General features: G+C 39.3%; 1 protein-coding gene across 1 annotated transcript; it reads left to right on the plus strand.

Moving 5' to 3' along the window:
* The first annotated feature begins 15508 nt into the window (after positions 1-15508).
* Positions 15509-25431, plus strand: LOC148901676 (endothelin receptor type B-like). Its single transcript, XM_088989604.1, has 9 exons — positions 15509-15666; positions 17706-18221; positions 20228-20340; positions 20432-20636; positions 21381-21530; positions 23678-23811; positions 23923-24031; positions 24672-24918; positions 25229-25431. Exons 2-8 carry the CDS (start codon positions 17835-17837, stop codon positions 24810-24812), a joined length of 1239 nt encoding a protein of 412 aa, XP_088845730.1. The 5' UTR covers positions 15509-15666; positions 17706-17834; the 3' UTR covers positions 24813-24918; positions 25229-25431.
* The last annotated feature ends 244 nt before the right edge of the window (positions 25432-25675 follow it).

Consider the following 25675-nt stretch of genomic DNA (forward strand, 5'->3'; position numbering starts at 1 on the left):
GGTTACTCCATCACCTGGCATTTAGAATCCATGGAAAGTACCTCAAAAACTGTTTTGCATGCACTGAAAAATCATTTGTTAATTCAACATCATCATGTGTTAATTTTCACACCAGCAAAGTTACTGTATGCATCCACACTATCTGATTGTAAAGTAACATTGACTTGTGTTTCGGGTTCGACACCGGATGGTGTTTTGGAACAGCAAAATACTGTATAGCAGTGACCCAATTATGAACGATTGAGAGTTCATGCAAACACTATACATTGTGGGAAGAAAACAAACCACTTCAAATAAAACACAAAGCAAACTGTTCAATTCCAAACATTTTGATGAAATCCATTCGTGACAGTTCAAAGAAAACAGCAGAAGGGTTCAATGTACAATGTACGGTATTTTATTTCATCATTTCCATGTGCAAACTTCCCAGTATTAAGTACAATTGTTGTATTATTATTAATATGAAATGAGTTGCGAAACATCAAATCATCCGGCCTTTTAAATCCATACAGGTAATCATCAAACCCTAATGAGTAACAGTTGACATTTGTGATCAAAACAATTGACTCACAGTCCTAAAGAAATATGTGAACATGTTTTTCCTTTTCAGCACCCGCACATGCCAACATTTCATTCTAGCATTCAGTTCCATCGTTTTTCACCCCGGGGGGAGTGGCAAGATTTGAAGTACAGTAAAGTCTCGTTATATCGATATTCTCGGGAGTCGAAAAAAATATCGTTATAACCGGGACTATCGATATATCCGACCCTGTTTGCATGTAATTTTCTCCGTGCGTGCATAGAAATAGTATCGATATAACCGGGACTATCGATATATCCGATATCGATATAACGAGACTTTACTGTATATATATATATATATATATATTACTCGCGACTTCTCCTAAAGGGGAAATGTCATCAGTGTCTTCTCACCTGTTGTGGCTCAATATTACTTCTCATATAAGGTGCACCTACGTATAAGGTGCAGGATAATCTTTTGAGGGAAATCAAGGCCTTTGGGTGCACCGTATACACCGGTAAATTATATATATATATATATATATATATATATATATATATATATATATATATGAATGGTGTATATATATATATATATATATATATATATATATATATATATATATGAATGGTGTATTTTTAATATATATATATATATATATGAATGGTGTATTTATAATATATATATATATGAATGGTGTATTTTTAATATATATATATATATATATATATATATATATATATATATATATATATATATATATATATATATATATATATATAATTTACCGGTGTATACGGTGCACCCAAAGGCCTTGATTTCCCTCAAAAGATTATCCTGCACCATACGTAGGTGCACCTTATATGAGAAGTAATATTGAGCCACAACAGGTGAGAAGACACTGATGACATTTCCCCTTTAGGAGAAGTCGCGAGTAACCCGCGCTTTACTGGAGCACCTTATAATGTGTGTGCCTTATATTTGGAAAAATCTGGTCTATTTATACTGTACATGATATTTGTAAAACGTTTCTCATTCTTTGAAGGTGTGCCTTATAGTCTGGTGTGCTTTATATGTGGTAAATTTTGAAAATACACCATTCATTGGGTGTGCGCCTTATACTCCGGTGCACCTTTTACACCAGAAAATACGGTACTTTGTGGCCAAAAATATGGACACAGTCGGACATAGACGCTTTGGGAACTCTGCAACAGCAACAATAACCTGTGTGATAGGATATTGTAAAGTGAAAGGTTAGTCTGTTATTGGAAAAAGAAATCCTGCTTCAGAGTCAGACATTAACAAATGTCATGCCACATGATTCGTATGCACGTCACTGAACAGAACCTTAATTGTCTTGATGTTATGTCATAAGTGTGGATGCAATACAGATGTCACTTGAAACAAAGAACTGATTAGAACATTTGAAAATGTCTAGGTGCATAAGAAAAAGGTGCTTTATGATTCTATTCACAATCACACAATGTTTCCTTGGCTGATTTCTCTCACTCTGACTTCCATTTCATACATTTTCTGTTCCCCTTATGAGTGGCACGACTGAGCTGAGCCTATCCCAGCTAGCTTCGGGCAGAGATGGGGTACCTTTTGGAATGGTTGCAAGGAAATTACGTAGCTCATTTAATGAAAATAAATACACTTTTTCAAAATCTTTTCAATATCAATATGACTTTCTTGATACTTGCACTATGTACAGTTTTTTTATGAAACAGTTTTGCACATTTACAGTACACAGTTGACATTTTTATTTTACTATGCCTAGAATATCTTGTTTCTATCCTTTCATCCCCCCACCCTATCGCCCTTTCAAATTGCTGCTGTGGACTGCAAATTTCCCCAGGGTTTTCTGATTCTGAAAACAATTCATAATCATTCGTAATGTCCAGAAGATTCAGTGTAGGCAAATTCATACTGACGTCAACACTGAGAGTGTGTGGCTAGTATTGTTGCAAATGTATTCTTTATTCAGCCTCAGTAAATGAGTGAGACATGTGTTTTCTTTATCCCTTTACTGACCACAAAGGTCGGTGCCTTAGGACAATAAAGCGAGATCACGGGTTCTATCTCAAGTTTTGAATGTCACAGCACTTGTGTGCATTTTCACAGTGCGACCACACGTTCTAACTACGCAATCCAAAGGCATGCACAAATTCAAACAAATAATTCATGCTTCGGAAAACTGATTGTGATTAGCTATATTCATAGTCAGATATCCCCAAATACTGTAAAAGAACTTAAAATGCTTACAAATTGGATTCGATTGGTTTGGATTTACCTTTATTAGTCGCGCAGTGGAGAAACTTACATTTCACAGCAGCAAAGTTATGAAAGGAAGATGTAAGGAATGAAAGAAGTAGAAAATATGTATATTATAAAATATATTCAAGCCTTCCTTGTACCCGATAGAATACAAGTAAAGAGCTGACAGATACGTACACTCAAACACAATATACACAAAAGTGACAAGCGTTACAAATACTGACTTGGAAATCTCAGAACACAACCTCATTCTGTCTGTAACATAATGTTCTGGACATTAAAGTGAAATAAATAAATCATTAATTCATAAATAAATCATAAATAAACATTGCTCAAATAGGTTGAAAAGCAGCAAAAATACAACTGTTGATGTTTGACATCACAGCACTTCTGCTCTTTGTTCCTGTGAAGTGATATATTGCATAAGCTAGCTTGCAAGTCATAGTTATTTGTTAATGCAATACAAGTGTGTAGTTCATGCTACTGGAGTTAAATGCCTTTTGTGTTTTATATGTTTGTCCCATAAAGATGATTCTGGTTCTCAGCGATGCAAACACACCTCATACATCCATGTAGTCACCTCCAAAGTAGGAAGATGAAAGCTACATACCAAATACTGCTAGTTAAGACATGCAATGGTCTGCATGTGCGCATGCATGTGTTGCATATACTTCAAATATGTTCACAGAATTTCAAAGGAACAATTCCCTTTGGAATTTATTTAATTTTAGTGTGCAAACTTAAAGGACATGACGACAGGTGGTGGTCATTGGGAGTTGATGCAGATAACATGGTTCTTTGCAGCTGGAGGTGGCGTCATTACACTCCAGCTGGTTTGAGCGTATGGATTCAATGAGCGAGCCAGAAATCTATTTACAGGGCAACAGGGCTAGTTAATAATACAGTTAATAATACAGCAATTATCATGGTTCATTTATGAGAATATCACATTCATGATCCTCAAGTAACTGTTAGGCTCTTCTATTGGTTCTGAATGGGGGCATGGGAATCGGCGGCTGTTCCGTGCTGAGCTGGATTTGGTGGCTGAAAGTAGACTTAACGATCGGCCTGCTGGAAACAGATCTAAGTTTTGGAAGGTCTGCTTGCACAGTACGTTATAAATGCATTTCAGTCTCCTGCTTGGACTTCAGGTCATCAGTTTCTGCATCTGTTTTGTTAACGACTGTGACTCTTACTCACTGATTTTAATAATACTGAAAATAATAGTAATACATTCAAAGAATTGAATTCCAACTGAATTCTAAAATGATTCAGACGGTTCTATGCCTGTTGCCATTTTTACGTAGACCATACAAATCCACTGAGCTCCGAATCCCCCTGCATGCACTTCGATCAAGTGCTCCCAAATTGTGTTAGCACCAACTGTGCCAAAATTTAGACTTACTTCCGTCAAGCATGAAAGTTTAGTCTCCATTTATCTCCCTTGGGCACGTTGTCTAGTGCACTGGGTGAACTGAAGAGAAAATGTCCTCTGTCATCTGCCAAATTCCCAAACAGCTAAATGAGACTTGCCCATGAATGAAAATCAACATGTGCCTGTTTTTTTCTTTTTTAAATGCCAAAGTACACAAGAACTGTTTGGCAGCATGTTTACACCAGTATCGTGCAACGTCATGAGGGCGTTTCCAATCAATTCCATTATTTTTTTTCTTTAAATTGGCAGACAAATTATGTTAGAAGACACTTAATTTCCATTTATTGTTGTCATGGGTTGCATCACTAAAGGTAATTGAGCAGTTGGCAAGGTTGTGCCTCTGGTGGTTGTTTTCTTTGAAACGGATGTCAAAATGTTTCAACTGCTCTTCCAGTGGTCCTCAAATGACTTACAAACAATATGAATGAATTTAAGGAAGTCTTCATTAAATTTTCGTGTGTGGTTACATTGGTAGTAATAAATTGTGTGCATAAAGGCAGCAAAATACATTTCTGTATTGAGATTTGTAACTTTTATGGCTATATTTTCAAAACACTGCTCCCGTATTTGATTATTATTGATTAAGGCGCACCCAAAATTTGTTTCGAAGGCATAAAAACACCCACCAAATAGAATAGGACAAAAAAATATTGTCACGTGCTATGATGCAGATGCAACAAAACTGAGAACATATGAAAACATCAATGACAATTAAAAATAATCATTACGACAGGAGTTGACTAAAAAATTGAAGAATGAAGATACATATTCCCAGACGGCTTCAAGACTGAGTGGCCAGCATCACCTCTCTTTGGCTGTGGACTGCAAATTTCCCCATTGTGGGACGAATAAAGGTATTCTGATTCTGATTCTGATTACCTTGCATTGAGGGACAACTCATGTTAGAGGCTTTGGAGAGAAAGTCAGAGAAGCCAGACTGAGATGGTTTGGACATGTCCAGAGGAGAGAGGGTGACTATATCGGGAGAAGGATGCTGAGCCTTGAACTGCCAGGCAGGAGACCGAGAGGAAGACCGAAGAGGAGGTTTATGGATGTGGTCAGAGGACATGAAGGTAGCTGGTGTGAGGGAAGAGGATGCACACAACCGGGATAGATGGAGGACATTGATTTGCTGTGGCGACCCCTAAAGGGATAAGCCGAAAGAAAAGAAGAAGAAGAAGAAAAGAAGAAGAAGAAGAAGAACTGCGGGGGAGGATAGGGAGAGAGCAGCTTCATCGTTCCATGGGGATCTGAGCAATTAAAAAAAACAAAGCTGGGCATGCTGACTTTGTCAATTCAATGTTGCAATGGGTCGTGACGTTGTTGTTTAACTTGAAATTGTGCCTTTTACCACAAGAGGGCTACGATGGGACAATTTACAGTATTTAAAGTACAGTAAAGTCTCGTTATATCGATATCGGATATATCGATAGTCCCGGTTATATCGATACTATGTATATGCACGCACGGAGAAAATTACATGCAAACAGGGTCGGATATATCGATAGTCCCGGTTATATCGATATTTTTTCGGACTCCCTTGAATATCGATATAACGAGACTTTACTGTACTTGAAATTTGTGTGTCCAACAAACAATTGAACCCCATCTCAATCAAATACATCAATCTCCATGTATTGATTGACACGTGATGGAGAATGTAAACTGCAGATCGAAATTGACACACCGACAGGTGACACAAAATTTTCTTTTGCAATGCCAAATAAAAAGCCTCCATGTTAATGCAGCTATTGCCTACCTGTACGATGCCTTCCCCTTGGGACAGATGATCGTGGCATACCCATTATTAGATTCGATTTGGGGTCGGATTTCCAACGGAGTTGCAGTTACAGACGTGTGTGACAAAAGATGCAGAGTTAATTGTTGTTGTGTTATTGTTGTGTTTGCTGTTATTTGCAACATAGAGAAAGACAATTGCTGGTATACGATATTTACTCACAGTATACATTTACCATTTCTGTACATGGTTCTACTCCAAGTGGAGGGCCTCCTTCACTGTGACCGCGTTGATGACAACGTAGTTTAAATGGCGGAGGAATGAGAAATATAAAGCAGATGTGCAGCAATAATAGCATTTTGGGCTATGTCAATTCTGACAGAATTCCGCAGTCATGGCCAGGATGGACTCAAAACATTTCTTTTTAAGTGGATCTGTTGAGCAGACTCATTGGTGGAACAACTCATCTCAAACGAGGAAAGCTTCAATTGAAAGTGAAGCGTCCAGAGCTTTAAATCCAGTTTTCAAATGCATTCCACAAATAGGAATGTTCGACTGTCAATTTGAGATCTCATTGCAAATTACCTTCCTGCCGCCAGATAAAATGTCATAAGCGTTTAAACGAGATTTAGATTGAATGCCATTCCTTCTATCAGTATGTCATGAAGCCAAACTCGCCTGTGACTCCGATGTAGCATAAAATAATAAACCGGATCTAATATCACAGTCACAGATGTTGACATTATGCCGATCAGGGACAAACCACGAGCGGCTTTGCGTCTTCAATTACACCGTGTCTACCAGTAATGCAAAACATGAGAACTTCATTAGGTCAGCGATGAGAAGCTCTTCTTCGAAATGACCTAAAGATTCTATGTACACAAACACACCGCAAACAAACAGAAGTGGACAAACTCATTCTCTCAAAACAAATACTTAACATTCTTGACAGGGGGCCCACACACATACTGACATGTCCTCCCACTGCGGTTGGCCATCATTCAAAGACCCTATCTCTCGAAAGTGGAGGGTGGACAACATTGTTGTCTGTGAGTAAGAAAGAAAATGTGACTTCAAACTGACTCCATGTCAGATAACAGGACTCCTGCACTTACCCCCGAATGGAGCAGGGGTTTTAACTATAACCTTCCTCTAACATACCTTACTTCACTTGAACTTTCACTTAAAAAAACTTTGGTAACCCTGTTGTTTTCAGGGCGTTTTTCACATGTCTCAGTTTGAGATTTAACATAACAGTCCACGTGTTTGCTGGTAAAGTCATAAGAATTGAAGTTTTTATCCTGACGGGAAATGTAAGGATTTAGTGTCCCAAAAACATTTTTTTGAGTCGGCTGAGATCATTTGAGGAAAAATTTCAGGATAATTTGTTTGGGTCCGATGTTGTGCTCAGTAACCATGTTTTTTCAACCCCAAACTCTTCCATGTCTTTATGGCCAAAGCACCTTGACAGAAAATAACCTTCCTGATACATCTGGATGAACAATGAAAAAAATCACATTTCTTATGAGGGTTTAATTAATGTTTTTTTTCATTTATAGAACAGAAGAACCTTGAGTAATTGGAGCAAATGCACCATGATGAAGATGGGTGGAACCCTTCAGGCACACTGCCAGATGCAGCTTGCATTCCAGCCTGGTATTTTTCTTAAAGCAGAGCAAACACCAACACACGTACAATGTGGTCGCGGATCCGTATCAATGGACCCCTAGGAAAAACTGTACAGATCAAAACACAGATTTCCAAAGTCTAAAGCATATGGTGGACATTTGACCCAACCCATTTGTGTTTGAATTTACGAAGATGATGCAGATCAAGATGCAGTCTTCCATCAAGCTTGCAAATTGAAACTGGGTAATATATTGATAGACACAAACATTTAAGACATCGGAAACTCAGATCCGATCAGTTGCCGATTTTGCACGGAGGCGGGTCATGCAACAGGTTAGGCCAACCAACCACATAACTCTTTTCAAGATTGGGGTTGATCGAGAGTTAGGGTTATCTGAGGGCAATCATCTGTTGCAAGGAGAGTGAGTGAGATTCCCCTGTGCAGCGTCAATCCATACAAATCCATATGGTACATATGCAGTATTTTACTTCATTTTGTACAACTACAACAACTTATCCATTCATCAATCAATTTTATAATCCGCTTATCCTGACGAGGGTTTTTTTGTGCTTGCGGCTATCCCATCTCAATTTGTGTTGTAGGCAAGGGACAACCTGATCTGGTTGCTAACCAATCGCAGGGCACACATTCACAAACAGCCGATCACATTTATAATCACATTTAGGGACTATATAGGGCAAGGGTTGGGAACCTTTTTGACTAAGAGAGCCATAAAAGTAAAATATTTAGAAATGTTTTTCAGTGAGAGCCACACTCACTCACACACACACATACGCATGCACACACACGCGTGCACGCAAACACGTACGATTTCAACAAAATGTCAGAATATATTATTTAAAATAACGTTGTGATAATACTCAACATATGAATATGAATAGTTCTCCGTTCCTCATGATTGGTAAAAAAAATTCGGAATGAAAGTCAACTTGCCGGGTGCTTTGGCGAAGCTACTGCTAGCTAGCCTGCACCCTGCTCATTAGCTTGAATGCTTGCTTTCTGCTGTCTCTCACAGAAGTATATTGATGCTAACGGCCATAGGTCAGTATCATCCAATCAAAATTGCGCTTTCTGCCAACTGTGGCACAAACAGGAAATGAACAGTGAAAAATATGTATTTAGTCTCTGTGTGCCCTGCAATTGGCTGGCAACAAATTCAGGGTGTCCCCTGTGTTGCTTTGAGTAAGCGGGTTCGGTAAATGATACAACTTCAGGATAGAGTTGAGGTTCTTTATTAGGACACTGTGTTGGTTGGAGGGAGAAGGCAATTGACGTGTGTGGCTCTCGTAGGCTCTCATCAGACTGACCTGCAGCAGAGCGTATGCTCCTTTGGTCTATAGCCAGGCATCACTAGTTGAACATGCAAATACGATTTCCTCATATCATTACATCCCTCACCTAGTGCTTGAAGACGGCTGGGATAGGCTCCAGCACCCCCGCGACCCTAACGAGGAATAAGCGGTACGGAAAATGAATTGATGGATGTATTTAGTTTTAGTTTAGAGCCAGATGCAATCATGAAAAGAGCCATAGGTTCCCGACACCTGCCATACGGTGTCCAATGAACCTATCACGCGTGTTTTTAGAATGTGGGAGGAAACAAGAGTACAAAACTTCAATACTTGTCATTTCAGACCTGTATGGAGTCTCTCACCTTTTAATATATTCACCCTATCCTCATCATTGTCGCCCACTACCCGTTCAGTTGCAGTGTCCATACATTAAGGTGTGGGAATGAGAAGCCAACTGTTATTTTTTGCGATTGTTTGGTTCAATTCAGGTTCAAAAGAATCATACCCAGAGCGGCAGGCCTACGTACTCAAGCCAAGTATTGTAGTAATCCACAAATCCGTGGACAAATTGATTGAAAACTATGCATCCATGGAGGCAATACATTTGTGTGAACATTTCCTCACATTGAATTGGGAAGGGAAATAGATCGATAGCTCAAAACAATAAAATAACTTGTTTGTTTTTTTGTCATTGTTTTTGGATTGGTGAGGTGAGGGATAGTGGGGTTGAATGTGCACCACAAGCGCTCATTGTGTATGAGCAGTTTCCTGCACAGAGACAGAGTAAAGAGGAAGCACCCCACATATCCTAATTCCTTTATGTTTATCCTGAGGCTGAATAGAGCACAGACCTTGTTGGCAAACCAAGCAATTTGTCTCCTTCCAAACATATGTTGGCCAATAATAAACCAGATGTATTCAAGTTTCAATTTGGAGATGTTTTTCTTGGGACGTCACCATTCCTGTTCTCCTGGCAGCACAGCCACATGGTTGGCTCAATTATTTATTTTTATACGTGTGGTAGTTGTTCAAGTTGTTAACACTTGAGATCGGTCTTGCTCTGATGACCGCATCTTGTTCTCAGTCTTGAAATGGCTGGACATTGAATTTTGGAGAGTGTGATAAATTGATTAATGTGATAATATGCAGACACACTTCATAAAACAATAAATGCCTTCAATTCATGTTTCTGGTTTATTGGAGGGAGCTAATTTTCCTGGAGCAGATATTTGCACAAGGCCGAACAATACAGAACTGCGTTAATTGTAATGATGCTAAAATAAAATAATACTAATCAATACTGATAAAAGTAGCCCATTGTCAGTTTGTTTGACGTGTTCCTGCCCTGCTTTTTCCACTTTTATAGACTTGTGACATCTGTTAAGTACCATTGTAGAGTCAGTGCTTTTTTTTAGGTCTGTGTTGATTTTGATCATCCATCAAACGATCAGTTTAATAAAATACCTGCGGCATGTGCTGGAAGGTTACGGGGGGAGGAGGTAACTTACATATCCTGCTTTTTTAGCTTTTCTGATGTCGTGTATACCGCTTCTTGAGAAACACGAAAACAATTGCAAAATGAACACATACATTAATAATAATAATACATTTTATTTCAAGCGCCTTTCAAAACACCCAAGGACACTTTACAATAAAAACAATAAAACAAAGCACATAACAATAAAACCATAAGTAAAATGATACATAATAAAATAGCAGATAGAACTATACATTGTATCATATAATACCATAGCTCTTCAAAAAAATACAAAACAAAATTGACAGGTAACTTTCTGGGGAAAATTTCATGTGAACAGTTTGTGGTTAATTGTGCAGTCGATTTATAGTGTGTAAAATGGAAGCCATATTTACCACCATGCCTGAAATGTTGTAGATCTGTCATCGCTGACTACCATACAAAAATATATCCATAAACCCATAAATAAATAAACAAATAAAATTACCAGAATTTAATTCAGCAATAGATGTCAACTAAATGAGTATTTATGATTTTTCATGAGCTATTAAGAGGAAACGGAATAATTGGACATCCTGCCAAGTCAACCAATCGACGACTCTGAAAGTAAGATAATTTGAGGAATGTCACGGTAAATTCAACATTGCAACATCTGGAACATTCCAAAACAGTGTATGAGGAGGAAAAGGGAAATTTTGGCATTGTGGAAGAATCCATAAATCATAATACACATTTCCACCTTCTTTAATGGCCATAGCACGAAGACTCAACCATTTTCAAATCAAGATAAGACATGCCATGATCAGTTAATGATGAATACAGTAAATCTTCCAATAAATTATTTGCAGAACAAATGTTATGCTTTCGTCATAGTTTTGTTGTTTGCTTGTTTGTTGGTGTACTGTCTTTTTTACTTTGATCCAAATCCAATGTTGGCTGCACGATTTTGTTTGATTTTAATACTAATAAAATTAGTGCCCAGACCAGTTAGTGGCCACAGCATTAGGTACATTGGCGATATTTATGAAGGGTTTGGCTCAGGGATTTTTTTTTTCATTTCAGGTGCTACGAAATCATCTGTGATTTATTTTTCTCATTCCACATTTGTTTTAATTATTTTTTTCCCCTCTTTCTTGGTTGGACTAACTGCTTTTTTGTCCATTCACTCCATTGAATGTCGCAACCGAATTTGCTATGATACACACATACACACATATGCAGACACACGCACACGGATGCACACACACACACACACACACACACACACACACACACACACACACACACACACACACACACACACACACACACACACACACACACACACACATTAATACCCACACACATTGTGGGCAAATAATCAGTGTGACTACAGCGCTTACTCCTTGGTGATTTATACTATCTTTGTGACTGCTTTATTTCCTGTGTATGATAGCTGTCCGTGTTAAGTGCTTTCTTACTGCTTCAAATTTTTTAAAAGCACTATAATAATCAATATGTATGTATAGTATTGTATCATTCCAGCCTCTTTGAGAATAGTTATATAAAAAGCCTTTCATGTTTGTGATTGCCACCCAAATATTTGCTTTTCCATTGCCATGACAACATTTAAAACCAAGCGAGACATTATGCGATTGACATGCTGTGTGTGTTGTTAAAAAAAACCCTCTGGTGCATTTTAGGTCTCACTCGACTTATGTTAAATAAGATGTAAGAAAAGTCATGGGCTAATCTGAAATGTTCATTGCATTGTTTTGACTCGGTACTTCGAATCAGGTGGCAGCCATGGCCTGATTTTAACCCTCCTTCTCGGTAGCTTCAATCCCTCTGCTGAATGCATATTTGAGATACAACTGAAAAATTGAAAGATGCTGGAAGAACAAGTGTGACGGATGTCAGACTTTCTACATGTGTTGTTTGCAAACTCAGGTGATGCTAAAGCATATCTCATAAGATAGACAAGGTTCTTTCATCACGTTTTCTTCTTCTTTTCCTTTCGGCTTTTCCCTTCAATGGGCCGCCACAGCAAATCAGTGTCCTCCATCTTTAGAGGATTGATCCGCATGTTTGTTTTGGCCAAGTCGGATGCCCTTCCTGACACAACACTCTGTATTTATCCGGGCTTGGGACTGGCACAAGAAGACTTATGTCCCTTTGTGGCTACAGAACAAGCAACTCACTCAGTAAAAGGCTCCCAAACACAAAATGGTCATCGGCACAGCAACATTCAAAAAAGCAAAGACTATACTCACCATTTGATGACAATGCTCTGGGTCTGTCATCCTATAAATGATTCATTCTCATTTTTTAAAGGAAATAAACCCCATTGTGGGACGAATAAAGGTTTTCTGATTCTGATTCTACCCAGGAATTGAGATATGCGAGTAAACAATCAGCCTTTTTTTTTCAACAAGATCACAGCAGTGATACTATCACTCAACCACAGTCATGTCTCATCTTCAAAGAAGCATCCTCTACCCATTCCCTATTATTCTTTGTCTCTCTAGAAATTGCACCCTTGTCTGCTGCTGATCAGCTATAAATACATGATCTGTTATCCGTGTCTTTATGATTACATCCTCATGTTCGGGGTTGTTTTTTTCCCATCAGTTGACATTTTGGTGAGAAAACAAGTGTTCATTTGAATGGCATCTACTGTCCAGACTGTCAAGTTGAGGACAAGCACATTTCCCGAATGAGAGAATGCAGAAAACTTGTGAAGAGTTGACGATTTACAACTTAACCACACATTAATTGTCCAATGTGATCCTTCTGCCCAGCTCACATGAATGAAGTAGGACAACGTGATGTTCTTTCCTGTTGCAGTACTCTATGACAACCTCACGCAACCAAGGGATTGTATTTATTTATTTTGCATTGAGACTTTAAAGGACAACACAGTGTTAATGACCAAAATAATTGACCAAGAACGGTCATTTCCTAAAATAGTTCATTAAAAAGAGAATACAAATGAGGCTTTTATGTGGTGTGGTAATATTCATCGCTGCTATTCATAAGGAAGCTGAGTCATGACTAATGTGTGGGATGTTTTCATGGATGTATTTTTGTGTGTGTGCTTGTGTTTGTGTGTGGGACCTCAAGAGGTGAGAAATGAACACAATTCATTTTTTCGTCATCAATCATATTCACACAAAATAATATATATATATATATATATATATATATATATATATATATATATATATATATATATATATATATATATATATATATATATATATATATATATATAAGGCAGTGGCTGGACTGACGAGTGGTTAGCACACCGGCTTCACAGTGCAGAGGTCGCCGGTGCGCATCCCGGTCCGGCCTCCCTGTGTGGAGTTTGCATGTTCTCCCCGGGCCCGCGTTGGTTTTCTCCAGGTCCTCCGGTTTCCTCCCACACTCCAAAAACATGCATGGCAGGCAGATTGACCACTCCAAATTGTCCCAAGGTGTGAGTGTGAGAGTGACTGTTGTATGTCTTTGTGTGCCCTGCGATTGGCTGGCAACCAATTCAGGGTGTCCCCCGCCTCGTGCCTGAAGACAGCTGAGATAGGCTCCAGCAACCCTAATGAGGAATAAGCGGTACGGAAAATGAGATGAGATGAGAGGTTCTATTGTTGTTGTTTTTTCAATTACAACCTCATGAATCAAATGTTGCTCATGACTCTTAGTGGAATAACCAAACTTACAATTGCAAAAAAAAAGACTAGAACAAAGGCCTTGTTTACCAAGTACGACAGCATAGTCATGTCAACACTACAAGGGACTTTGTTTGAATTGAAAACCATTGACCAAGAGGGTGAATTGCTCCCACGATAGATGTTTTACAAAACAACAGAACAAACTCTTCTTTCATCTCTCATTGCAGTGACTGGCGCACCATAACTGGAAGTGAGATATGATTCTGAAAAAGTAACAGCTGCAGCTGTTGTTAAAGTGTTATATAGATCAATATGTATTGTATGTGTTTTATGTATCGTATAAAAGCACAACATTCCAATACTAGACATACACAAAACAATAATGGAAGTAATGATACTTTAGCAAAGTTTAAAAACATGTATAGTAGTGGCCATAATTTTCCAAGAGTCCGTAAAAAATAGCTTAATCAAAATCTAAATTTTACCAAAAAAATAATATGTTGTGCTCTTGTATTTTTTTGTTTTTTTGTTTGTGCATTGGTGTATTTTACTGCATTGTACAAAAAGTGATATTATATCTTCGGTACCGCAAGAGCGTAATTTAATATTCATAGCAGGAAGATAGAAGTTCACTACATCTGTACAACGACAAAATGCGCAAAATACAATTTCGATAACATAATCTGGAAATTAAATTTTTGAAATAAATGTTTATGCTGAATGTTTTCATTGGCTTCTGAAGAAGGCATATCAATAAAGAAACACAGAAATATGTATGTTTTTGCAACATTTATAATATTGAACGTAAATAAAATCTTACCCCGCATTTCTATTGTACTTTTATCGATCGATCCATAGCTGAAGAGTTTATACATCAGAATACAAACAAAGGAAAAAACATTATGGATATTTCGTAACAAACAAACGATATAAAACCGAGCAAAATAATTTGCACTCACTTGGACGCCTGGGGTAATTCTGATGCAATCATGTGTTGATAGCCGGAAAAAAATGCTACATGTCGCTCGATATCGGAAAAATGGTATACTAACTCGTACCGACCGCAAATTTGGGAAGAAACTTACTCTACTTTGTTTTCTACGATAAACGTTTACGGCGGTACTCATTTGTACCATCAGTATCCCAAGGGTTATCAAAGTAATACTTTACAGTACAATCGAGGCTTATCCTCAATTCAGAAAATACTTTCTGATTGCTGTGACATAGCTCCTGATGCTCACGACAGGTGTCCCAAGTGTGGCTTTATAAACGAATGTACAGTATTGAGGACGATAGCATAAATTAAATCAAATGACCAAAACAGCATTTCTACGTGTACAAGTGATGGAGAAAAAAAATAAACGCGGTACACGAAGCTTCTAAAGGCTCACATCGGGTCACGTGACTGTTAGTGTGATTGCCGCTTATAAAGCCGCGCATTGTGCTCCTGAGCGACAGAGGAGCTCGCACAAGCAAGAGTGAAAACGAGCCAAACACCACGAGAACGTCCCGGACCCGACGCTCAAGACCCTGACACGTTTGATTCGTCAGACATTGATTGGAAAATATGGTGCAACATGAGGAAACTTAAACTGTGACTGCAACTCCCTGTATTTTGGTTATCCGGTAAGTTATTCAGCTGGTTTGGACGAAATACCCGCTCATTATAATAATGAACAAGAGAAATTGGGCACATTGGTAACACCACCTCTCGACAGGTTTGAGACAGATTCATAGTTTGTATTGAGGTGGCTGGCAAGGAAATGCACTTTATAAAACGTTAATCAGACGAGCCAAGTATCTGTTTTGGAAGTTACAGTGCAAAACAAATTAACGGTACTAGACCAAGACACAAGATAATAATGACCTACTTTTGCCTAAATGATTTATCTATTAATGACCTATTTTTCCATTGATTATTAACTGTCTGTCTGTCTGTCTGTCTGTCTGTCTGTCTGTCTGTCTGTCTGCCTGCCTGCCTGCCTGCCTACCCTATCTATCTATCTATCTATCTATCTATCTATCTATCTATCTATCTATCTATCTATCTATCTATCTATCTATCTATCTATCTATCTATCTATCTATCTATCTATCTATCTATCTATCTATCATCCACCCACCCCACCCATCCATCCATCCATCCATCCATCCATCCGTCTTTCTGTCTACAGGTATCTATCTATCCATATGTCTGTCTGTCTGTCTGTCTGTCTAGTTGTTACTCACATTGTCCCTCAAATTGCCATTCCTGTTAATTTCTGTCATGCGTGTGAGTTCATGCATATGATTTTTTCCCTCATTGCTATTTGACGGATCTTCTGCCTTTAATTTTTGGAGCCACCCCAGCAAATGGTTAGAGGGTTTTAGATGTAAAATCTGTAGGTTTAAGAAGTTCTTTCCAATCAAAACTCGCATCATACCAAATTGTTCTTTCTTTTTCTTTTTGCTCTTGAAGACCATGCCTTCAAATTGTTCTTTCTTTTTTTTTTTGCTCTTGAAGACCATGCCTCTTAAATAAAACAAGCCACCTCAAATCCGCTGAAGAAAGTAGTGGGTGCAATTTTTTTTGGGGGGGGTTGTTAAATGTGTGCAGGGGTGTGGTAGCCATTGGGAATATCAGTATGTTCTTGAGTGGCCAGTCCATTTCAGGAACTGTCCCCCTCCTGCAACCACTGTAGTACGTTTCGATGCATGACATTCCCCACGGCTACCCCCCATGTGGACGATACAGTATCATGATTTGGCAATTGCTCCATAACCGTTGATATACATTCCTGGGCTGGATTTTGTTCCGAGTACTTTGCTCATGCGCGTGAGTTCATCAATATGATTTTATCATTTTGTGTGGAAATACAACAAGCCTCTGTGTTTGCACAGCCATCAATGCGAGCATTGATTTGTAGGCTGTTCATGTGCACAAAGGTACTGCGTGTACATTTAACTACCAGATTATAATATAAAACAGTCTTGAAATCATTTGGTGATATACTGTGCCAGTATATGCCTGATATATATGTAATTATTGTCCTGTGAGACCTCATCGGCAAAGCCTTCTATCGATTTACAGAACAGAAAACATCAGTTTGAGTTGTTACAGGGACTTCAGTCGTAGTACAATAGAAATTCAGTTGTGTAGTGGTTTACATACTGAAGGTGGCATGGGATGAATGCTGAAACAATGAACACTTCAGAATTCCTCTACATGTGAGTGATTGCTGAGCAGTCTGGGGTGGATTCCACCCATCACTCTGTTTAAAATCATCTTTATTGTTCTGACCTTGTCACATGCATTTAACTGCGCTTCAGTTCAGCAATTTGGGGCCTTAAATGTCATGAATGTGAGGGTGCCCTCGGTGGCACTTTATATTCATAATCGCTCTGTCACAGTTGCTCCATAAATATTCCAGTGATTTGGGGTAGACCGTTTTTTATGAACCTGCAGAAGATTGACAATTAAAACCAAAAACATTGATTATGTTAAGGTCTGAGACACAATACTTAGCAACTATACATTTAAATTTGAAATGGCTAATAAATTCACACTGTGGTGAAACGTTCAGGCTATTCATGCAATAATTTTGCAAGGTTGTTTGAAAGCTCGCCTTTAAACAGAGGTATTTTTCGGCTTGTCCTGCATAATGATTTGTATATTTTCTCCGCAGGACACAAACATCTTGGGAAAGGGATCCAGACCAAAAGCATGTATGTTTGATTGTGTACGTTAAGACTGCCTTTGACTGAGGAAACGCCTCCCTGTGCAAAAAAGAAAAAAACAACTCCCTTGCTTCACAATGAAGGCCTTCGCTTTACTGTGCTTCCTGATGGTTGTGGAAGTTGAGGCCTCTCGGTTCATCCGGGACTCCCCGACTGTGCCTGACACGTCTGAAGTCTTCAAGAATAATACGTCCGTCTCACGCCAACCCCCACAGCCAGCCCGACCGAGGGGTTCCTTCCCCCCAATGTGCTTAAAACCCACAGAGATTAAGCACGCCTTCAAGTATGTGAACACCATTGTGTCTTGCCTGATCTTTGTGGTCGGGATCATTGGGAACTCCACGCTGCTCAGAATTATATACAAGAACAAGTGCATGAGGAATGGACCCAACGTCCTGATTGGCAGCCTGGCACTGGGGGACCTACTTTATATCATAATCGCCATCCCCATCAATGTCTATAAGGTAAAGAAAAAGCGGATTCATTGAGATTGCTTTCTGTTGTGTTCATCTGAGGTGGAGGAATGCAACCTGTCCCATTGCGCAGATACTTTACACTGTGAGGTGCTCACAAGCTAAGCAATACAATAAATAGTAGTATGGGTATTCATCAACATGTCATTAGCACTTTGACTTTAGCTTCTCTTACACTTTAAAATGTTATAATTAAGGGGGTGGGAGGTGGGGGCGGGGGGTTAATGTGCCGAATGGCAAGTTCCTGAAGTGGTGAAAGTAACCCGAATACACCACATTGTTGTCTTAGCATGCACTTTAGCTGCTTAATGGGACCCTCTGTGGAGTTCACTGTAAAACTAAACACGCAATAAACAGATTTACATGCATTGTAAATTTAATTACAAGACACACTTTTGAAAATAAAACTCACTAAAAATGATGTTGGAAGAGAGCACTTTTTTCAACTTAAAACTGTAAGAACTTTGATTCAATAGATTACATTTTAGCCAAAGTTTTGTCTGTGATGAAGGTAACTCAATTATGGACCATGTTAAATTCCAAAGATTTTCCTCACAGCTAATGGGCAGAGCCTCGTGGGGAGCTGTGGCCTCTGTTGTTGCAAATTAAATTGTCATAACTCAACTGCAAATTCTCATCCAAACTTTGTAATGAGTCATGACGAGAACCAATTTCTCTTGACGGGATGGTAATCTTCCCACCGCCCCAAGATGCACCTACCCGCAGTAAAAAGTATATCCGTCCCAACATGTACATAGACTCTATTTTACCGGTTTCATCTTAATTGATACCTAAAAGATCTAGAATATGTCATTTTGTTTGGCAACAATGGAGTACTTTTTTATATCACATAAGGCTTCTTCAACAGCTCACCTAATGTATTACACTAACCCAGTGGTCAGGAACCTATGGCTCTTGAGCCATATACATGTATAGCTCTTTTGATGATTGCATCTGGCTCGCAGATAAAACAAAATGTTCCCGCTTTTGGGCTGCTCATTTACTATTTAGGCTACAGTGGGCTGAAAGAGCAATTTTGATTACATGATACTGACCTCTGTTGCCTTTTGAATAGGCCCACTTGGTCATTAGCTCAAAGTAAATTATAACAAATAAAATGGTGAAAAGAAAAACACCCAGTAAGCTGACTTTCATTCTGATAGTTTGGCTGGTTTTCTTTACTAATCACGAGGAACGGAAAACCATTCACATTATTGGTGAGTATTATCACAAAATTATTTTAAAGATTAAATTCTTACGTTTTGTTAGAATAAATTGTATATTTTTTTTTTATTACATACCATTACTCCACTGAAAAAAACATTTTAAAATATTTTGCTTTTATGGCTTTCTTAGTCAAAAAAGTTCCCGACCCCCACACTAAAAGATCGCATTCAAGTTAATGATACATCCTCAAACCAGTGTTTGGTTCATTTTGAAACCGGTTTCCCTCCATGGAGTTCTAGTTTGGCGCATTGTGTGTGGTTTTGTGGCACTTGTATAATGAGCACTGGCAGCAATTGTATCAAAAATAAATTAAAACAGTTGTCTTGTATTAAGTGCAAGGGAAAGAATGGTGAGGTATGCCAATCTCCCAAAGTCCAAGTCAATACGTTTGGCCTTGTCAACAAAGCAAATTTGAAAAGAAATGTCTGTTGTTTCTGAGAGGCGCAACTTAGTCTTTAAAATTGAAATGTAATTTTTTTTTATTATTATCATCAACTGTCAGTATGTGTTAAAAAGACCACTGGGGTTGAAAAGTGATTTTTTTTTCTCGTTATCTTCTTTAAACACAATAACTTGAGACATTGCCCTGATGCTGAACTGATTTGATCGGCCCCTGGGAGAAATAGTTTATCTGAAAGGAGACACACTGCAGTATTCGTTTTGGCTTTACAGTCATCCAAGAAAAATAAAACCGACAAAGACAATTGAACCTCAATGCAAAATACTGTGTCCTAACTTCAAATTTCTCTTTTCTTTATTATTATCTCCAGCTCATAGCAGAGGACTGGCCATTCGGAGTATATGTCTGCAAGACGATCCCATTCATTCAAAAAGCTTCAGTGGGCATCACTGTTCTCAGCCTGTGTGCTCTAAGCGTGGACCGGTGTGTATGCTTGTAATCCACAAACAGCAGTGTAGAACCGTAGTGGTCAAATTGGCTAAAACTACCATATATGTATGCACTGCTTGTGCAGCTACCACGCAGTGACGTCATGGAGCAGGGTGAAGGGGATGGGCATCCCTGTTTGGAAAGCAGTGGAGGTGACACTCATTTGGGTGATTGCATTGCTACTAGCAGTCCCTGAGGTGCTTGCGTTTGACATGCTGGAGATGCCGTACAGAGGCAACAAGCTGCGTGTGTGTCTGCTGCATCCAGAGCAGAGCTCCAACTTTATAAAGGTAGCAGATATTAATGAATCAGGGGGTCACCAACTCAGCCCTCCAGGGCCTCCTCTGCATGCTTTCAATGTGTGCCTCCTCCAACATACCGAAATGAGCAGCTCATCAGTCAGATCTGTAGAAGCCCAAGAACAATCCTGATCATTTCCATTAGATGTGTTTTAGGAGGAAAACATCTAAAGCAAGCAGGATCAGGGCCCGCAGGGACTGAGGTGGTGATCACTATTTTATATACAATAAATCGTTGCATTTGCAGAAAAAAGCAAGTGGTCTAGAATTTACTTCAAGTTTAATAAAGGCCCGTTGTTATTTTAATTTATTATGCATACAGTTGTGCTCATTCAGTTCACATTCAAGTTCACATCCTTTGGGGAAGAGTGTCCAACTACAGTCCTTGAGGGCCCCTATCCAGCAAGTTTCAGATAACTCCCTCCTTCAACACACCTAATTCAAATGATCCGTATCATTATCATGCCTCCCCAGAGTTTGCTGTAGATCTGATCATTCAAACCAGGTGTGTTGGCATTGGAGAAATCAAAAACATGCCGGATAAGGGGTTCACAAGGACCGGACACACCTGCCGTAGGGTATGTGAACTAATGCACTAATGCATTTACTGTAATGCTCCTAGTAAAAAAAAACTAAAAATGAAAACGTCTGGAGTCCTGTTCCAAAAATTTAGGAACTTTCTGTTGCTCATGCTTAACAGTTTGATAATATCTGAGGCTGTTTTCCTCTGTCCAGTTCTACCAAGATGCAAAGGACTGGTGGCTGTTTGGATTCTACTTCTGCCTTCCACTTGCCTGCACAGGAATCTTTTATACTCTCATGTCCTGCGAGATGCTGAACCAAAAGAAAGGCATGAGAATTGCACTCAATGACCACATGAAACAGGTATGACTGCAATAATTGCAGTGAACTGTGGTTGTTCAGGGTGGTTGAAAAATAATGAAATGTTTGATGTGTTGCACGATTGAATATGAATTGCTCACTACATTGAAATAATTGATTATAAAAATAATGTCATACTTGCTAGCAAAACTTTGGGCTTGGTGAGGTCCGGGAACTCTGCAACCAAGTGTTGAGACAAATCCATTGTAGTGAGTGTTTGACTGGCAGTGTGCCAGTGTCTACCGGCTGTAACTGCAGGATGATTCACTGTATGATGGAATTCTGCGGATATATATTGGATTGGATTAGCCTTTATTAGTGTCGCAGTGATGAAAATTTACATTTCTCAGCAGCAAAGTTGTGAAAGGAAGAGAAAAGGAAAGAAAGAAGTCAAAAAACAAAATACAGGAGCTGCTGGAAAGGCAGCCACTCTTGCGGCGCCATCTTAAAGGCAAAAGAACAAAAAATAAATAATAACATGACAACACAAAGATGCAGACAATCAATCTTAAACACTTCCTGCACCCTCTTTGTTGCATGACGCAGTTCCAGATGAACGAGGATCAAAGCGTCCTTTTTACCAGTGGATCAGGGATCTCATGCTGTGAAAATACTGCCCATTACAGGGGCAGAAAAGCACAATCGTCCCAGAGCTGTCCAGCGATGACAGTCGGGTGACACAGACATTCCTCCCAATCAAAAACAATGCTGGCATATTCGTGCTGCCGAAACGGCGCAAATGCTCATCACAGTCTCTTCTTTGATGAATGTCGTGTCCAAAAATGCTGAAAAACAATCTGTGTACATTCCACACAACACACAACATCACAAAGTGACAAAAGAAAACACAAAAACAACAACAAAAAAAGCATATAGCTGCGAATGAGTACTTACGCTTGTACTTTGCTTTCCCCGGAAGACTAAAGGGCTTGTGACACTGCTTGCCCGAAGATAAACTGAGCTTTTGGTGGCGGTGCTGTTATAGTGTGATCAATTTGATCTAGTCAGTCCAGAACTGCCCTGCACTCAGTGAATGGTACTACTACTACAGGTATTACCTGATAAACATTATTTATACAGTGATCGTTACTCTACATGAGCAACATGGGACTAAATTTCATCTAAATGGATGGTCGATGAAAAGGTTTCTTCAGCCGTCATCTGTACTTCTTTGAAGGTGTCGGACGTTTCGCTTCTTATCCAAGAAGTTTCGTCAGCAAACTAAAGTCTTACTGGTAGTTTCGGCCCTAAATATATCCCTACTGTCCAGACGTGGCGGTGCTGGACTCTGCTATGATTGGTCTCTGCTCTCAGGTTGAGTAGAGCAGAGGGCTAATCCCTGCGGCTCCACTGATTGCTTCTATTGTCCTGACTGACGACTGGCCTGATTGGTCAATTTGCCCTGGTATCAAACCTGGTTTGGTTTGGTTTGCCCTGGTATCAAACCTGGTTTGGTTTGATACCAGGGCAAATTGGGCAATCAGCCCAGTTGTCAGTCAGGAAAATAGAAGCAATCAGTGGAGCCGCAGGGAGTAGTCCTCTGCCCCCCCCCCAACCTGAGAGCAGGGACCTATTATATGTCCACGTCTGGACAGTAGGGATATATATATAGTGCCGAAACTACCAGTAAGACTTTAGTTTGCTGACGAAGCTTCTTGGATAAGAAGCGACATGTCCGATACCTTCAAAGAAGTACAGATGACGGCTGAAGAAACCTTTTCATCGATGGACCATTCCTGTACGACTGAGAGCTTACACAGACGTATCTTCATGGATGACAAATCTCCAGCTCATTGAGGCCACATGATCAGGAAACGGCTGTTGAAAACGGGTGTACGTCCATTGGAATGGCCCTGCATTTTCTCATTTTCCCTGAGTTAGCCCCACAGCCTGGAAGCTCAATGATCACCGAAAAGAGTTGAATGTCATGCCGCAGCAAACAATATGTCAGTTTGTGGAAAGCATGAGACCTTGTTGTCATGCAGCTATTGATGTTGAAGGGCTCATGATGTTGTGTGTGATTTTTTTAAACGATACAATACAAACTGAAACGAAACATAGCCTTACCAATTATGCTGAAAGATTTATACCCCTTGTGTGTGGTCAAGCGGACAGCCCCAAAACTTGAGCATCATTTTGTCTTTGTGTAGAGGAGGGAAGTGGCTCAGACCGTTTTCTGCCTTGTGCTGGTTTTTGCTCTCTGCTGGCTGCCACTTCACCTCAGCCGCATTCTGAAGAAAACAGTTTATAACCAAGATGACCCCAACCGCTGTGAACTCCTCAGGTAGGCGTAAACATCGGCAAATAAACTGCACGCGTCATGAGAACACATTGTTCTGTGACTTGTGACTTCCTGTCGAATTCACCATGAACGCCTGTCACCACCCTCTTTCAGCTTCCTTTTAGTGATGGATTACATTGGCATCAACATGGCTTCCCTGAACTCCTGCATTAACCCCATTGCCCTCTATTTTGTCAGTCGCAAGTTTAAAAACTGCTTTCAGGTAAGATTCCCGAGACTGTCAAGCTCGATACAATTCAACAGAAACGATATATGTCAAACACATGTTTATTACATAAATAATTACATTCACAATTTATTTCTAAACTTAAAAAAGCACAGCAACTTTGTGCACAAACAAGTCACTGGTGGTTTGGTGCTTCAATTGCCCGACTCGTGAAGCCAGTGTGAGCTCATTTTCACATCAGGCACGTTGTGAATGTGAGTAAAATTTGTCAGTCTCAAAATGTGCCTTTTGCTTGACTGATTACTAGCCTAGGGTGGATTCTTTCAGAGTGTGACCTTTTTTGCAGGAACAGGATAAGCACTGTAGAAAATCGATTAAAAGATGACCCAGATTCACACACACGCACACATTCGCGCACGCGCACACACACACACACACACACACACACACACATAAAATGCTGGCATAAAACAGTATTTTTTTTTCTTACTTGATTGTGATTTCAACGCTATACAAAATCAAAGGTTTGGAGCTAGCATGTCATTGAATGGGAGCTAACTCCTTTACTTCTCATTCATGCGTTCATGATTAAAAAGTACTGTACGGTCAACTCATTGCTTCCCTGCTGATGAGCTCTTTCCTGGATGTGAAAACCCTAACCACTTTGTTATTGCAGTCTTGCCTGTGCTGCTGGTGTTATGGAGTATCGACATTGGATGAACGAGGTTCCATCCCAGGTTGGAAGGGTTCCTGTCACGGCAATGGAATAGATAGTTCCAGCTCCCGCTCCAGTCAAAAATACACAAGCGCCTCATAAATTTACAGTACATGCACACTTTGCCTGCTCTTATTTTCATACAAATCGATGGACTTGATATCGGCGCTAGATAAGAAGTCTTCAAAGACGAGAAGTTTAAGTTGGCCTGAAAGATATCAAAGGATGAGCCCAAACTGAACTGAACCTGCACAGGGACGACACCAATGCTTCATGCATTGGGACACATATATATATATATATACACAGTAAAGTCTCGTTATATCGATAGTACCGCTTATTACGATACTATTTCTATGAACGCAAGGAGAAAATTACATGCGCGCATATCGATATTTTTTCAGACTCCCGAGAATATCGATATAACGAGACTTTACTGTATATATATATATATATATATATACATATATATATATATATATACAGTAAAGTCTCGTTATATCGATATTCTCGGGAGTCTGAAAAAATACGCTGATATACCTAAATAAATACCCTATATATATATATATATATATATATATATATATATTCTGTAATTTGTAATGTATATTCTGGAGAGAGAGAGAGAGAGAGAGAGAGAGAGAGAGAGAGAGAGAGAGAGAGAGAGAGAGAGAGAGAGAGAGAGAGAGAGAGAGAGAGAGAGAGAGAGAGAGAGAGAGAATTGAATAAGGGAACACTAAAATAACACGTTATTAAAAGCATTTTTCTTTACAAAGTTGAATGTTCCGACAACAAAATCACACAAAATTATCAATTGAAATCAAATTCATTAACCCACGGAAAGCTGTATTCTGAGTCATACTCAAACTAAAAAACACTCGACAGGCTGATCCAACTATGATGTAATGTTCTTAAAACAAGGCTCATGAGTGTGTGTGTGTGGGCTCCACCTGTCTGGATAATTT

This window comes from Hippocampus bargibanti, linkage group LG02, assembly GCF_051943395.1.
Source record: "Hippocampus bargibanti isolate YZ-2025 linkage group LG02, ASM5194339v1, whole genome shotgun sequence".
Lineage (NCBI taxonomy): Eukaryota > Metazoa > Chordata > Actinopteri > Syngnathiformes > Syngnathidae > Hippocampus > Hippocampus bargibanti.

Excerpts from the sequence above, each read along its gene's own strand:
- LOC148901676 (XM_088989604.1), top strand. The coding sequence starts at position 17,835 with ATGAAGGCCTTCGCTTTACTGTGCTTCCTGATGGTTGTGGAAGTTGAG. Across the intron at positions 20,341-20,431 it reads TGTGCTCTAAGCGTGGACCG|CTACCACGCAGTGACGTCAT; the intron begins GTGTGTATGCTT and ends CTGCTTGTGCAG. Across the intron at positions 21,531-23,677 it reads TCAATGACCACATGAAACAG|AGGAGGGAAGTGGCTCAGAC; the intron begins GTATGACTGCAA and ends GTCTTTGTGTAG.